Raw genomic sequence first — 17,864 nt, forward strand, 5'->3', positions numbered from 1 at the left:
TGAAGAAGTTAACTCCACTTCAGCAAGACCACCAACGTCTAATAATAACAAGCATTTCTTTGGTTCCAAAGTATTAATGATTATCAACTCCTATGAAGTGGAATTTAACATATCATCTTTAATACTTACCATTTTTTTTATATATACATACAATCATTTTTTGGGGTAATTTGCTTAGGCCTACATGTGCAATGGAAAGGAATAAAATTCTATCCAAGTTGTAGCATTTCAGCCTGCTCTACATCCCATTATCACAATCTAATTTTCTTTGATACAGTCAAAAATTGAAAATTATTGTAAAATAATATGGCGAATATGGTATCCATGTCTTAGTTAAATCATGGCTTCCAGTAATTACTGATGACAGGTACCAATTTATGGGCCAATTACAATTATATTTTGGAGAAGAAAACTGCTTAATTTTGTGTTAAAAGCCCTTAAAATCCTCTACCTTGGGGCCGAGCAACTGACTCAATATACGCGATACATTTTCAAACAATTTAAACCTGTCATTCTTCATCTGGAAATGGAGACCGGTGTCCCAAGCTGTATTATATGGTGTCTGGATAAAACCAGACTTTTATTTTATAAAAGTTATGTGTAGTTAAAATTTACTTTACATTATCAAGTACAGCATGTGGGGCATGCACTGTAAAGAACTCTAAAGGAATGGCAATAGATTATCAGGTCACTGAACGAAAAAATTGACCAAAATCTTAAAGGGGTTATGTGTCCAGATAAGTGGTTTTGACATTCACATCTAAATGACTCAATATTTTGGCTAAAATTTTGAGAGAAGGTGAATACACCATTCCTCTATATTTTGGCGTTTAAATTTCATACGTATACAGACTTTTAATTCTTAAACTCTGTCAAAATCTGGATGGTCCCTGTAAAACAGTCCTTATTTGGCTGGATTTTCCCAAAATCTTGGTATGTGTGTTGCACTGAATATTCATTTTGGATCTGCATAGGGCATAGCAATGTGTATAATACATTTTTATGACCCCCTCTCCCCCCCACCAACACCCAGCAAAACCAACAAAATGAAAGAAAACAATAAAAAATTGTTATAAATAATGTATTGGCAACAGATATAATTATTACATGTTACATTTCCATATTACATTGATCATATAAATCGTAAAATAATCTTTAACCCAGCAGATAGTAAGCAATGAAAACTATTAGGTCATAGAAACAAAAAGATAGGTTGCCAGGCAACGAAACATACGCCCCCAGCAGCTAAATCGTACGGGCACTCAACAAGTGTTGTCGCATATTTGTTACTTTTTTTGGGTAATGAAACATTTATAATACACTAAAATCTGATTAAGTAATTATCAATCTGAAGTCAATCGGATGATAACTTTAGCCTCTAGGGCGTCACAAGTTTTTTCAAAGTGATCAAGGGCCATAAGTTTGGCAGTAATTATCGGAAATCGTTGAAAATCGATAGGATTCTTTGTCTCATGACCTTAAACACTGTGTATAAATTTAAAGTCAATCGGATATTAACTTTAGCCTCAAGGGCCATAACTCTGGAAGTAATTATTGAAAATCGCTGAAAATGAATAGACATCTTCGTCTCATGACCTTAAACACTGTGTATAAATTTAGAGTCAATCGGATATTAACTTTGAAATATTTGTCTTTATCAATGAGTTCTAGTCAGAATATCATATCCCCTAATACCATTTTCTGACATAATGCTGTGAGCCTGTCAAATAGTATTCTACCATGTGCCAAAATATCACAGCTCTGTATTTTTACTCTAAAAATAACTGATTAACACCAATGTCTGTCAATGCCATAGTATTGATAATTACTATATCCTGGCAGTATATATAAGTGACAAATGAATCAATTTGACACTGCTATAATTATGTAAGTTCGGTTACATACTGTGTTATCTGCAAAGGAAATCATATTATTTTCTAAATTTATTCTATCTGCCATAAGAAAGTCTTTCTTCCCATGCCAAATTCTAGAAATACAGCTACTATCTATATCATTAAAGTCCTTATGCATCATTATAGCGCTACATAATCCCTTAGAAAATATAAAATTGTAAAAGATGAATCAAGAACAGGAATGTCAGTTCAAAATTGGTTCATTTTCATTCAGTATTTACAAAAATATTTGGAATTAAAATTTCACTGATCTCTGCTCTTTGCTATGTAATAAGCCCCCTGCCATTTTGTTGTCCAAGAAAATTTAATGACAGACCTGTTGTAAATACGATTTAATCCAAGTCGGGACATTATCTAGCAGTGGTATTTTTATTTTGTTTTCTTACCGTAATTAAATGTTAAATAATCAATCTAAGTATATATTAGCACAGACTAAGCTGTGAAAAATTTGATATTTTAGTGAACCAGCGGCTGCCAGGCAGGATACGCCCACATTTTCGAGAGATGGATAGAGAACAAGCTAACAAGAAAGTGATTTTTCCTACTATCAAGGGCCATAATTCAGGAAATTACAATTCAATATGCGCGAATATCGAAAGGAACTGAGATCTTTGTGTTATAAACTTACATTTCAAGTTTCAACAAAATCGGATAAAAATTGTGACCTCTATAGGGTCAACAACCTTGATATACCATATTTTTACGCTATTTGAGAACGAACGGCGGCCATTTTGTCTGTCAATTTTGGGCCGATTTTCACGAAATTCGACCTCAACCTTCCTTAGGGTGTAACGGTGATATAATAATACGGTTTTTTAAATCGGATAAAAATTATGACCTCTATAGGGTCCACAAGCTAAAAACGTGATTGTTCGTACAATCAGGGGCCATAATTCAGGAAGTTACAGTCCGATATGCGCGAATATCGAAAGGAACCAAGATCTTTGGGTTATAAACTTACATTTCAATTTTCAACAAAATCAGACAAAAATTGTGACCTCTATAGGGTCCACAACTTTGATATACCATATTTTTACGCTATTTGAGAACGAACGGCGGCCATTTTGTCTGTCAATTTTGGGCCGATTTTCACGAAATTTGACCTCAACCTTCCTTAGGGTGTAACGGTGATATAATAATACGTTTTTTTAAATCGGATCTTTGGGTTATAAACTTACATTTCAAGTTTTAAAAAAATCGGATAAAAATTGTGACCTCTATAGGGTCCACAAGCTAAAAACATGATTTTTCGTACAATCAGGGGCCATAATCCATAAAGTGTCGATCCGATACATGCCAATATCGAAAGCAGCCAAGATCTTTTGGGGATAAACCTATATTTCAAGTTTCGTCAAAATCGGATAAGAATTCTGACCTGTAGAGAGTCCACAAACAATTGTGGACGGACGGACGGACAGGGGCGACAGCATAATACGTCCACATGAAAATGTGGGCGTATAAAAATACTAATGATTCATCTTTACTTTAATATTATATGGTATTTGGTGGGGTTTTTTTTCTATTCACAGAAAAAATCTTGAACTTTGCTTTTCTCAAAACTGTTTTTTTTAGGTAAGTAGTTTGGCATTCGCTCCCCATTATGTGTATAAAATCGGTTAAAAAATTACCAATAATATAACAAATATAACTCATATCAAACAATAACAATATCATATACTGATATCATCAAAAAATAACGATATAACAAATCTATGTCATGGAATAATATAAATACATTTCTCTGAGAAATTAATAAATATTATGTTAAAATGATACTAAGATTTGAAGAAAAAATCTATGGATTTAGTATTATTACTACCATCATTTTTCCTCTTCTTAGAAGCAGGTTCTGTTTTCGAACCAATTGCACTTGGTCTAAAATTAGAAATAAAAATGAGTTAAAATTACATGGTAAGGAGTAGTTCCAAATTTCACAGTGTAACCATTGATAAAAGTGGGTTTTAAGAATTCAGATTTAACGCAAAAATCTGAAGAAAGAGTCCAAATAACGTGTCTATGACAATTTCTGCTCAAAACATTGAGGCTTTCAGAATTATCATCAGATTTTCTTAACAGGGCAATTTAACTTCTTTAAGGAATTCCAAATTTCAAAGCAAACCTTTTCTTTTTCAGTCCATTTTGGTTGACTGTACAAATATTCTTTTGTTCTTTTAAAATTTCCTTTATAGCACCCTGGCTAAGACATGAATCAACATGGAAATTAAACTCATCTAAGGTACAACCAACTCTTTCTAAACTACATACAGGACAGACATAAGTTGTCTCCCTTGCCACATCATTTAAAGTACTGGATGAACAGGGTTTTGATTCATTTGAAGCAGACTTCAGACCTAAAAATACAATAATATAAGATGTTTTTCTTAAATGAAAGGAACTTGATTTTCCTCAGGCGATCTATGTTTTCTTATAAATCTATATCTGTAAACAGTTATCTCTTAAATTATATGGGGGGATGGATGGCCGAATGGTTAGCACACGCGCGCTGTATCACGAGGCATGTCATTGAGTCAACTGGCATGGTTTCGAATCCCCGGTTGTACGTGACAAGGAGTAGGGTTGTCTGTCCAACCTCGTGGGTTTTCTTCGGGTCCTCCGGTTTCCTCCCACTGCTAAAGACCCCTACGCGCAAGCGAATTATTGAAATAAAATTAAACCATATGTAGGTCCCGAAATGACCTAGTCTGTGTCGAGTGGATGTTAAACTCCATTTCTCTCTCTCTCTTAAATTATATATCTTAAAAGCGTATTCCATAAGAGATAAATCTGCCATCTTCAAGTTCATAAGGTGGAATACACAGAAGATCTTCAGAGATTGGGAAAACCATAGTCTAACTTACTATTGCAAATAAAAGTAACTGGCTAGAACCAAAGTAGAACAATCACCGAACTCAGTCTAGGCATTCACCTGATGAACATCTACGTCAATTAGAAGGAGATTTATTGTGTCCATAAATATTGTGCCAGATATAAGGATGAACAGACATATGAACCCTTCATAATAGTCACCCACTTTCTTTGAAAGGTTGGGGACAAAAAAACACAAAAAAACCCTAACTTACTATCTGGCATTGTCACATTAACACAGCAATTTCTTTCTGGTTTCTTTTCTTCATCTAGAGAAAGGTTTAAGCTTGGTAGCTCTACTGGTTTATGTTGAATATTGTCCAATCTAGATGAAATTGTTGATTCACTTATTAAACATTTTTCAACATGTCCATTCATTTCATTTAAAGTGGTGCATTGAATCTCTTTACTGCACACAGGACACATAAATCTTGAAGCTTTAGAAAACAGCTGTTGTAAACTATCTTTGTTAGGACCTACAACTGTCTTATTAGTTTTCTTAGGTGAAGTTTTCTTTGGTGATGTGGATTTCATTAATTTAGAACTAAAAGTACTTATGTCTGATTTTGTGTTAGAAATATTGCTGTTGAGAATTTTTCCACTCTCTTGATTTTGCAATGGTTCGATTTCACAGCTTTCATCATTAATAACTACAGTTTCTGTACAATGTTCACCACTGGTAGCTGCAGCTAGCAGCGGCTTACACACCATCTTTTTAATAAAACTGGAAATAGTATTCTGTTTAGATTTTGGACACAAACTCTGATGTAAAAGATTTGACATACGCACTCCTATTAGAAAAAAAAGAAAAAGATTTTGAAAGCTTGCTTGAATATCACTTTAACTCATTCAATGAATTTGGTAAATGAAAATATTAATAGTACCACACAATTGGGTAGATCAAACCTATTTCAAAATTCTACAAGACAAATATAAATGAGAAAATTCTAATAATTTACTTACCCATCAATCTGAGTACCAATGGTCTGGGCAGAGCATTTTGTATTTCTGTGCGTAACAGTTCTTTACATGCAGCAAATATAATTTCTTGATCCCATGTGTAATCACGTAGAGTGTGGGCACGTGTTTTAACTTCAAATGTTGCCGTCTTTATTTTAAGAGTTACAGTCTTTCCCTTTAAAATCAAATACATGAAACGAAAGGTTTAAAGTATTATTTATATGTGTATATTTTACCAAATTAATTTAAAAACATAGAGCATCTGGTATATTCTGACATATTTCTAGCATATCATCAAATTTGGCCGGATCCAATGGACCCATTAAATTAATTTGAGTATTACAATAGCAATTTACACATAAAGCTATATACTCCTCACATTATTTCATTTGTTAAATAAATCTACACTCAACGTTGCTTTTCCAATACATAAATTTTGTGTTTAACTGACACATCTGTAGCTTATTGGACAATCAAATACCTTGCTTCAATATAGTTTCAAAACGATGATTACACCAATAACAACATTACATCCAATCACACAACAAAACAAATCTTCCAATAAAACAATGCAATTTGAAATCAACATGACATCTGTAGATTGCAGAAACAGAATTACTGGCAGTGGATACAGTTTATATATATCAATATTTATAACACAATATACTATACCTTTAATTCTTCTGATTTTAGATCAGCAACCAATGCTTCACTCAATTCAAAACATTTCTCATATAAATCAGCTGGTTTACTCATATCTCTAAACGTCCTTAAAAAAATACACAAAAACAATTATAATACTCTTATAATACTATCAATAAAGCAGATCATTGACCATGCAAATATTTTCTTTCTTGATGTATGTTCACTATTTTACTGATGAATTAGCCATGATACACTTAGTGTGATACTAAAACATATGTTAAAATCAACAACATTAGCATTAGCCTTTTACCTGTTTGTAAAAAAACAGATTTTCGATTTGACTATACATGCAGTTACGTCAGGGGTGTCCAAATCAGATTGTCTGCAAAATTTTAAACAATTCTGCAAAGCCATGTTTAGATGAAGACATTTGAACAATGACTTTACAAGTCATACACATTTTTAGTGGCTTTTAAGATGTTTAAAGATATGCCCACATTTTGCAAGAAATGTATTGAGAACAAGCTAAAAAAAAAGGTGATTTTTTGTAACAATCAGGGGCCATAACCCCAGAAGTTATGATCAGAAATGCGTGAATATCGAAATGGACCGCGATATTTGGGATATAAAGATATATTTTAAGTTTCATCAAAATTGGATAAAAATTGTGACTTCTAGAGGGTCCACAACCTGAATATAGAATACTTTTACACTATTTACGGACGAGGGGCGGCCACTTTGTCTGGCAGTTTTGGTCCGATTTTCACAAATTTCGAACTCAACCATGAAAATGTGGCCGTATAAAATTTAATTACATCTATTTTCTTGGTGAAGGTGATAATGTCTCTTTAAGAACATATTACCATAGAATAAAAATATCAAGAACATACCTTTCTGTACTCATACTCTTTCTCTCTGTATCTCTATAATAACAGAAATACAATGTTTCATGAGTATATTATTCAATATAAGGATCACTTTTCTGAATGGACTTTTGAAAATTTGAGTATAAGTAACAAGGAAATGTCAGATCTATCTATCAATTATGGTCAAGTTAAAGGAATTTCATTGTGAACTAAATACTGTGATGAAATCAGAATAGTAGAATGTTTTGATTTTGTTACGGCATGGTTGGTTTCAACAATAACATTTAGACTGATTAAGAAAAATTAAATCTGGTCAATTACCACTTACCTTTCAACAGTTGTAGATCCAATACCTAGACAAATTCTCATGAAATAATTAAATGATATATCAGAATAAAGATGATACAGAAGTGCTCTCTTCTCGTATAAATCTGTACAACTGACAATATTCAGGGCATTTAACATTTGTTCTGTTACTTTACCAATACCAGATATCTATAAAATACATAAACATACTATTACTTTACCAATACCAGATAATATTGATAAAATACATAAACATACTGTTACTTTACCAATACCAGATAATATTGATAAAATACATAAACATACTGTTACTTTACCAATACCAGATAATATTGATAAAATACATAAACATACTCTTAATTTACCAATACCAGATAATATTGATAAAATACATAATACTTCTGTTACTTTACCAATGACAGATATCAATAAATACATTTATACATACAAGATTATAAATTTTAATGAAAAATATTTTGTTTCTGAATTATGTTCACTAACATCAGGAAGACATAGTCCATCGAGCATTCATGCCCCCATCCTCGCACCCACACCACCGCCCAGATGAACTGTATTGCTTAGTAGATTCTGTCAAGAAATCACCAGTTGACAACTGAACAGAATGGACATTGATACTGATAGAGGACTGAAGTTCGACAGAATTCTAAAAGAAAAAATATCAAAACATGTCCTTTTTTCCCCAATATATGTATGCAGAAATCTGGTTGTGGATTTGATCCTCATATGAAAATGGATTCAGGTTCCAAATATAGTTGCACTGTACATATAATTTTTACCTTTCTAATTGGAAGATCCTTTATAAACATTTGTATGGCATCTCTTGTAGGTAAAATTCTAAACTGTCCATTTGGTTTGTTTTTATCTGAACATACTTTCGATAACATCATATTTGGTGCAATGCCTAAAATCAAGGGTACAATAATATCAAAATTTGTCATAGAGACCATCATACAAAATTATTTAACACATAATAATGCACTTAATTGTTAACAGAGATTGACTACCTGCTGTTGAATGGCAGTTCGCACAAAACCGTTGATGTGCAGGTATATTCTTGTATGGCCCTTTCTCTATTTCAAAGGGCTTAGCGTGATGACTTACAGACTTAACAGCTATGTAATGGGCCTACTATGCAGCTTCTCTCCCAAAATTAATAATGTCTCATCAGGATTTTGAGACAAACATTGTAATATTTATTTGGTTATGTGTGAATGTGAGGATTAAGTCAAGACAGCACTATTTCTGCACACACTTTATAGAATTCCTACGCCCTTGTGATCTTTTCCATGCATTACAAATAGAATGACAAAACACACTTTGCTTGTCAGTGTTTGTATTACTCTACCTGCACTAGCTGTTAGTCGAGTTCTTTGTTCTATTCTACATCTCATTTCATTAACAGCCTCTTCTATATCTTTACCAAATATACGTATATCATATGGTGGGTAGGGTTTATTACACACAGGACAAATATCACACATCTGTTTTTCTAATTGAGATGAATCAGAGAAGAGTGAAGAATTCTGTGAAATCATAACTGCCTCTTCTATTCCATCATCAATGGTCAGATTTGAAGTCATTTTATTTTGAGCTTTATTAGAATTGCTATCAATAATATTGTGCGATACACTTTCAGGCTCATTAACAATGTCTGTCTGCCCCAAAATCACTGATTTTCTAAGATGTGCATTTAAATCACAAATGCATAATGTATTGTCATCAGAAGAACAATCTTTGGTTAAGAATGTTCGGTCTTTTTCGGAAGAATCTTGACGTAAAATTAAATGTTCTGTAAAGTCTAAATATGCTTCATCAAGACTCATGGGACAGTAATTGGGGTCATATTCAGCCATGACAGCTCTTATTTCTTTACTGACAGCCCGGTATTTATCAAAGTTGGAATTAACAATCACCAAATCTGGACAAAGTTTTAAGGCAATGAAGCCTGGCATTGCTGCTCTTACTCCATATTTTCTGGCAACATAATTAGATGTAGACTAGAAAAGAAGAAGAAACCAATAATAAAAATTACTACAAATAATAGTTTCATTACATATTCAGTTGATAAAAAAGGATTCTTTTTAAGAAAATTTGTTTATATCTGATATGTTTTGATTAGAGATTAACCTTTGATTCAATATCCATTTCTGCATTTTTTACATAAGCTGTTCTGTTCATTGTTCTGCTTTTGGGGGGATCACATGGCTAAGTGGGTAACACGCTGGCTCACTAGCCCGAAGGTCGGGTGTTGGCATTGGCCGAGAAAGTTCATCCAGATTTTCAGGTGTGGTTTCCCCCTTGTCAGTGATGCAGGACGGAGGGCCTGACAAGGACAGCTGTCTAGTCGTTCGGATGGGATGAAAAACCGAGTTCCCGTGTACATATTGGCTTGCACGTAAAAGATCCCTTGGCAGTTGGAATTCAATATAAGAGTAGGCCGTAGTGCCGCTGCCCTGGCAAAATTTCCCTCATAGCATACTGTGTGGCGTATGCTCGTCTTCATTAGCCCAGTTTAGGAGCAGAACAGTAGAACGTTAAACCCCATTTCATTTCATTGTTCTGCTTTTGGTTTTAAATAGATTTAAAATAAAAATCAATATGGGGATAATTTTCAAATCTTATTAACACTTTTAAATTACTAAAGGTTATATCAAAAAGCTACATTATTCAAGAGCTAAATTTGCCTATTGCAGGTCTTTCTTTAGGCCTTTAATGTTATATAAATTATCAATTAGACATTAATTAACATGACAAGACCATAATCAACTCTTGATCCCATCCGATACTTAAGATTTTAACTAGATTAGAACGGTTCGGCCATTTAATGATTTAATTCAAAAATGGAAAAGGGAGGCTAAGACTCAAATATACCAGTACCATGGATACAATAATAAACAACCAATGCACACATCCTGTCAAAACTGCAAACAGTGATTAAGTATTTTGAATACAATTTTCAATATATTCATTTTGCATTATCTATTTTTAAACTATTATAGTAAGACCAGCTCTTTATCTAAATCTTACATAATGTATCTTAAGTTTTAAAACAATGTTAAAAAGAAAAATTCATCAAAATAGATTTAAAATATTATCTATATATTACCAGCATACTCATTCCACCTACTGCCATAGGTTTATGTCTTAAAGACGGATCATCTTTCATTTCCACTGCAGCGTAAAAGGCATCCATATCTACATGTACGATAGTACGACTCAAATCAAATGAGTCTTCAAGGGCTTCTAGTAAGGCATCTCCCTGGAGAACAATAGGAAAATTGTTACTTATCTTTTTTCTGTTGTGTTAAAAGTAAGATTTGTCTGGCAACAGGTGGCAGGACCAGAAAACAATGCCAAAACAATCCACTCATATGACAAATTGGAATAATTCAGCCGTTCAAATTTAAGTACCCATACATCTATATACTATGTACCTCTTTTAATCCTTGTTGTAATTGTTCAGCTGATATATTTTCCAGTCTCTTTCTTTGTTCTTCTATTCGTTGTTTCATTTGTTCTTCTTTCTTCTTTTCATTTTCATAAAACCTTGATCCTATAGCAATACCAAAAATATTTCAAAATTCTGCTGATATGGGACGCAAAGCAGTCACCCTTTGTGGGACTATTGAACTTACATAACAGGGTAAGCTTATAATTGGTAACCTCTTACACATGAATAACCAAAGATATCAAAGGATTTAATTTTGAAACATTACCAATACATAAGGCAACACAAATAAAATAACTTGTTTCTCGGGCACCGCCCGCACGCAAAATTGGTTGCGCGTGCAGTCTATTTATTAGTCTTGATGAAAAAAAATAAATATGTAACGCCCGCCCGCACATCGACAAGCAAGTCGTAAAAAAAATATCCCGCATGTACCTACATCCGCCATACATGTATATCTATTCAAATGTATTAAAACTGATTCAGATGAACATGCTGTCTTTTTTATCCGAACAATGGCGAAGTTTGGCAGATTTGCCTTTTTTATTGATATCGAAAGAACCTCCATTTTGTATCACGTGATATTAATTACCTCCCCTGATAAACTAGAATTTGATTCGTGTTAAAAGTCATTGGCGACAATATTTCAATCATTCGATCGTAATCGGCTCATTATTGCCGGCTTCAGTCGGTCCTTGTTTGGAAAATCCTATTGATAAAATAATGAACCGTAGAACAGGTTAATTAATTATAGCTAAGAATACGATACGATGACGATAGTCGTCATAATGCATACCTTAGAATCTGGGTCATTATTAGCACATTTACGGTAGTTTCGATAATCCGGAAAATAATAATTGGATTACCGATTTGATGGTTTTACTGACCAGTTGTTAGTTAGATTTAAATAGTCATTCAATATAAACACCGGATAGAACACCGAATATCCTGAGAAACACACCGAATATCCCAAGAAACAGTATTTCCGGCAATCTCCAATACCGATGACACGGTGTGACATGCATTGGTTGGAATTCGGTAAATAATTATAAATAAACCGGCGATACTAGATTTAGTTTTAAATACTGTTTACCATGATTATTATTTTTGATACACCTGGTGAAAGAGGCTTAGTTTTTAAAAATATTGTTGTCTTTATGGAGGGCTATTACATAGTCGTATGGAATTTTATTTTAAACCAATTTCAATTATGTGAATTAAATATGGAAAATTATTTTCCTTTCAGTCAGTGTTCAGTCTCAGTGTTTTAGTAGACTTGATTTTGGGTTTATGTTTTAAGTATGTACAATAAAGTTGAATATAACGGAAAGCAAAAACGTAAACAAGTAATGACTTTCTCATTTAAAAAAAAAAAAAAAGAAAGACCGCCCTCCCGCCCCAACAATTTTCAGCAATAGCCAAATTTTATTTTGCACCATCAATGAGTAAAAAAAAAAAAGAAACCGCCCTCCCTCCCTACAGTTTCAGCTGTCAGTTGCCCGAGAAACAAGACATTTATTTTGTGTGGCCTAAATTGGTGAATAAGTTCATGTGATCTCATGTTCCTGAAGCAACGACTGCAAGTTTTACATCTAGCCATTGCTAGATTAGTCTGAAATAGCATAATCATAGAGGAAAAGCTGAGTTTGAAGTGGTAAAGTCCCAGCAATCTTGACATTGAATGAACCTTGAACTTTGCAACTCGATTATCACAGCCAGACATTTCATTAGGAAAGCGCCATGATTGGTATTCGCAATGATATTTTCTATCAAGGAATCTGAGAGGGTCTAGAGCTGGGTTCTAGAACAATCGAAATTACAGTATTATGTGAAGACCTTGATAAGATCTATACTCTGACCTCAAAGAAAAAATATGTCAATGTAGTAGAACATTTAAAATGAAACGAAGCATAATTAACATTTGATTTTAATCAGATTGTCATTCACCCCATGTGTATGCCACAAAAAGTTAAAACACTAGTTAGTTTCATCATAACATTACTTTTACAATAAATACACATACCTTTTGAGGCTTCATATATAATTTTATTTATTTTTGCTTTATCAAGACCTTCCATTCCTGCTTTATGGTCATTTAATTCCATTCTTGTCATTAAGGAATCAGTTTGTTTGTTTTCTGGACACTTGGCAACATTTTCGGTTGAAGTATCTGTAACTGATAATTTAACTATATGTATATATAGCCTACCTTACACTAATTACCATGTCATATTCTCATGAATGAATAAATACATAAATATAGTGCTAGATAATATTGGTGTGGTCTACAGATCATCTATATGTACTATTATGGATCTAAAACATGTACAAATATCTGAAGACAGGACAGACAACTTTACCAACCAAGGCTGCAGCATATATTGCTACTCGACACTTTATAACAATTTAAACAATGGACACCACCTTGTAATAATTAATGTAAAATTTATGTAAAAGTATAAGCCTTTATTTCCACAATGTACATGTATTGGAGTATGGAATCCTCACAGTTGAATGCCAACAAAAGATCCAAGGTACAATGTAGGTCTGTGGGTTGGGTATGGCTCACTAACAAGAAGGTTTTCCAACTTGGTTTCCGCTTGTCATTGGTGCAGGACAGAGGGCCAGGCATTGAAAAGCATCTAGTCATTCAGATGGAACAAAAAGCTGAGGTCTGGGCAAACTTTCCCATGTAGCACACTACATGGCATTTATCCATCTTCATAAGCCACATCGATATATGTAGGATATATGATTTTTTTCTTTAATTTATATTATTCACTGATTGCCTACCTTGTGAAATATCATGTTTTTGTGGACTGCTTACATTTTCTTCTTGCTTTGGTTTGATTGAATTTTCCCAGTCCGTAGTTTTCCAGTCTTCTTCATCATCATCACTGTTATCAAACAAATCTTCATCAGACTCCATTGTCAATTTTTTTAATCTTGCAATTCTGATATAATTAAAAAAATATAAAGTACCACAAACCTTGTATTGTCATAATTCATCTTGAGAAACGAAACAATATCTGCTCAACCTCTGGGGTAAGTTTGATCACTTTTCAGACTGAAGCCCAATGCAAAATAAAATCTAAAATAACAGTTAGCGACAGGATACCTATAATGGTATCTCTGAATATTGCCATTGCAAATCTGCAAAAGCTCATGTATATGCATTGAATGGTTGATGTTATACAAATTTTGACTAATGGTTTGTATCATCTTGAAGAGAAGAGCAACAATCAAAATTTCTTGTGACAAAACATCATTTGTAAGTGTAGCCTCAAAAACTATTGAAAATTCTTCTATAATTTCTATTTGCAGTACCATAGGAATTTGTGCCTTATCAAGTTTTAAACATTCTTTTATGTTTTTACCATTTGTTTATTCTACAGATATTTACCGTAACTCCTGCAGTTCTTACCTTGTAGAGATTTATAAAAATAATTCATCAATAAGCCTACATTACAATCATCCCATGGCCTAGTTCGGCTCTGAACGTAGGTCTCATTACACTCGGCCTCTATGTTCAGGGACTCTCCTATTGAATCCTTGTCAAAATTTTTTAACAGCGTGTTGTGTCGCTCATACTTACTCTAGCGAGGTAAGCAAGGTCTTATTTTCTCACTAAGATGTTCATTTATATTGTTCAGGCATTCACAGGGACTGACACACGACCATTTAGCAGTAAAAAGTTGCCCAGTAAAATTGACTGGGAAGCCATTGGAATTTCGACAAGGATTCAATAGGATAGAGTCCCTCATGAACGTAGAGGCCAAGTGTAATGAGACCTACGTTCAGAGCTGAACAACCCATGACCCAGACAACATCCACATTAATCCTAATTTATAACTTAGTGCAAGCTATTAATATTATTATAATTTATATATATATTCAGTTCTAATCTGAATCAGTGAAAGAAATATATATATATATAGGGCCTTAATGTTGACAAATAGAACTATAGCTCGAAGCCTGATCAGGTTCCAGATCTTGGGTGAATGGAAAGTGAATGTAAAAATATTTTCACAATTATATGGTAACGGTAAACAAACTAACAATTTGTAAAGCGATGATCCCCACCTCCCCACCCCCATCGTTCAGGAAAATATGATCAAAAATAAATCATATTGTTTGTCTCTTTCACGCTATGTCAGTCATATACATTTATCATATACAATACATATAATTTAATACACGCAGAACATATATGTTTTAAGAAAATTATGTTTTAAAAATGCCTACATTAAAAAAATATAAAGACGACATAGATTCTACTCAATTAAGTTTTCATCTTTCACAATCATTGCGCTTTTCATTTTTAAGGGACGTAACTGAGATACCTCGAATTTTTCGCTATAAACTTAGTTTGGATAATCGAGGCTAAACAAAAATCTCAATGAAATAAATGTCTAGGGGAAATAACTTCATTTTCCACTACGATTTCGGGATCAGACTAGTCATTGCTGGTTCAAAATATTATCATTTGCCTCACATCGCTGTATTAGCCCAATAACTTTGAGGGAATACTCGTATCATGTTACAAAATTTATATAGCTCTGCTTTCACTTACGTGTTCAATGACGCTTTACAGAACAGAACCGTTTTTTACAATAAAGCCATGACATGACATAAAACCAAGAACTAAAATAATATCGCAACAAAAGAAGAACATGGAACAATATATCACAGGAAAACCAGAAATATATACACAGTAATAATACAAACATAAAAAAAAAAGAATATGAAAAGGTTATAATATTATACTATGAAGGACAAGTCTCTAAAAATGAATGGAAACAGTGGTACAAGATCTAATATAATGAGATGGTTTATTATACAAAAAAGGGGGTTTGAACAATAAAAGTTTGGCAGATTTTGGTTTTAAAATAATTTTGTCATCATGATAATCGTTCTTGGCGAAAATCTTAAATTTTTAGACCAGGAACTGGTCGCTAACCGCTAGTCATAGCTGGTTCCTGCTCGTCTTATCGTTCTTCTTCTCGGGGTGACGCTCTTCTTCGTGTTTGTCTTCTTGGGGTGACGCTCTTTGAAAAGCCCAAGGCTCCGTAAATTAAAGTCCGATCGACATTAAAATTGGCATGCTTCTTCTTTGAAAATTCTGCACCGATTTGGTGATTTAGAATTTTAAATTTCATCAAATAACCAGGGTCAGTTCCTGGTCCATAGTGGGTTTAAAATCGAACAAGAAATATTTGTTTAACTCGGTCGGAATGTTTCCTTATTTCTCGGATTTTTCATTTATATTCTTTTTCTTTATATATAATTAAAATAAATGTTATTTCGTGTTGTTCAATCACACCTGAATAAAACAACTCGGCACGAAAAGTACTTCAAGTTCGTCATTCTTTACGAACCAAATCACTGACACCCGAAAGGAATCATCAGAATCTAATGCCCCACTGGAGCCTAATAATTTAGTATCGATTACATTATCATATTCACATCTTAATTAATTTACGCAAGTCACCGAATCGCCAGTCTCTTCCTTATTGATGGTCTGCATGCAAAACTTGTCCCATTGATCCAGTAATCACTAGCTTACTGATAGATTGTGCGGAAAATCTGACGCCAAATATTACAGATAATTATGATCTATTCCAGATTTCGACAGTCAGAAGTTCTAGACATATTTAAAACGGTAAATGCAACTCCAATTATTAAGAAACCTTGCCTATTATAGACCCAAACAAACTGAAAAACTATAGCCCAGTCTCAAACTAAATTTTGTGTCAAAAATTCTTGACAAATGCATAGCTCAACAACACCTGGAATACTTGGACCTCTATGAGCAGCAAGAAACATTTCGAAAGCGCTTACATAGGAAGTAATCTCTATCGATCGACTTAATATCTCGATTGACCGACATAGTATCTCGATCGATCGGACGCACTCCCGTCACTCCCATGGATGAGAGAGTATCGACGGTCAGGCGGAAAGGTGCGATCCGACACGACCGAGTCGGGGTACATAGCGGTTGAGTGAAAACCAGAAGTGCGTTTCCTGCAGCTCCCGACTACCCTGAATCGCTGGTTTGAGGAGAAGGATGGTGCACGAGACCGTCATAGAAAAAGTCGATCGATCGAGATACTAAGTCGATCGATCGATATACTAGGTTGATCGTTCGAGATACTAAGTCGATCGATCGAGATAATTTGGGAAAAATAAAATCATAGTATTTCCTTTCCCAGCCACCGTAGCAGAGTGTGTACTAAACATTATCCGTAAGTTCAACAGTCGCCATGTGTTGGACTATTTACGTGGTATTGTACATAATATTCACCTGTGATAACTTTGTGTCATTGAGTGCTATTATAGTCAGTCAGTTAGTCACTTAGTAAGTGCTATTATAGACAATGTGTTAAGTAAACTGAACCTGTGTGATAATAATAAAGAATATTGAATTTTAAGTATTGGTTAACTTTAACAAAAAGGACACAATCATCGGCAGAAAAACAAATGATATCATCGGCAGTTGTCCCGCCGGAATTTGTCCTCGCCGGCAATTGTCCGCCGGCAGTAATTGTCCCGCCGGCAACTCTCCTGCTCCCAAAATGACAATGATAAAACTGAAAACACCATATTTAGATTAACTTGTAATTTGAATAAAGTGCCTAACAATACATGTTTGTATACTGGAGACGCTTAAATAGTACATTTTGATAGCGCTAGAAACATTGGTGTCATATTTAATGATAAAATGCAATTGCAAATCAGAAAATACGAAAAACCTTTGGATAAACTTATAAAAGGTACCGATCTCCGCGGCTAGTTTACTATCTCGCTCCAAGAAACGTGATTATATACCCTGTATACCCC

General features: G+C 33.8%; 1 protein-coding gene across 1 annotated transcript; it reads right to left on the reverse strand.

Annotated features, from left to right (window-relative positions):
- Window positions 1-1,073: 1,073 nt before the first annotated feature.
- Window positions 1,074-15,342, reverse strand: LOC126818388 (DNA polymerase kappa). Its single transcript, XM_050545783.1, has 14 exons — window positions 15,270-15,342; window positions 13,818-13,978; window positions 13,048-13,200; window positions 11,011-11,129; window positions 10,683-10,835; window positions 8,922-9,573; window positions 8,353-8,477; window positions 7,578-7,744; window positions 7,274-7,306; window positions 6,411-6,507; window positions 5,742-5,913; window positions 4,994-5,569; window positions 4,033-4,264; window positions 1,074-3,788 (listed from the first exon to the last, which is right to left on the reverse strand). The coding sequence occupies exons 2-14, from the start codon at window positions 13,951-13,953 to the stop codon at window positions 3,689-3,691; spliced, it is 2,715 nt and encodes a 904-aa protein (XP_050401740.1). The 5' UTR covers window positions 13,954-13,978; window positions 15,270-15,342; the 3' UTR covers window positions 1,074-3,688.
- Window positions 15,343-17,864: the final 2,522 nt, after the last annotated feature.

This window comes from Patella vulgata, chromosome 4 (assembly GCF_932274485.2).
Source record: "Patella vulgata chromosome 4, xgPatVulg1.2, whole genome shotgun sequence".
NCBI classification, from domain to species: Eukaryota; Metazoa; Mollusca; class Gastropoda; family Patellidae; genus Patella; species Patella vulgata.

Coding starts and splice junctions, on each gene's coding strand:
- LOC126818388 (XM_050545783.1), bottom strand. CDS start 13,953: ATGGAGTCTGATGAAGATTTGTTTGATAACAGTGATGATGATGAAGAA. Junction 8,478..8,921: donor TCGACTAACAGCTAGTGCAG/GTAGAGTAATAC, acceptor CCTTGATTTTAG/GCATTGCACCAAATATGATG. Junction 6,508..7,273: donor AAGAGTATGAGTACAGAAAG/GTATGTTCTTGA, acceptor TATTTTTTTAAG/GACGTTTAGAGATATGAGTA.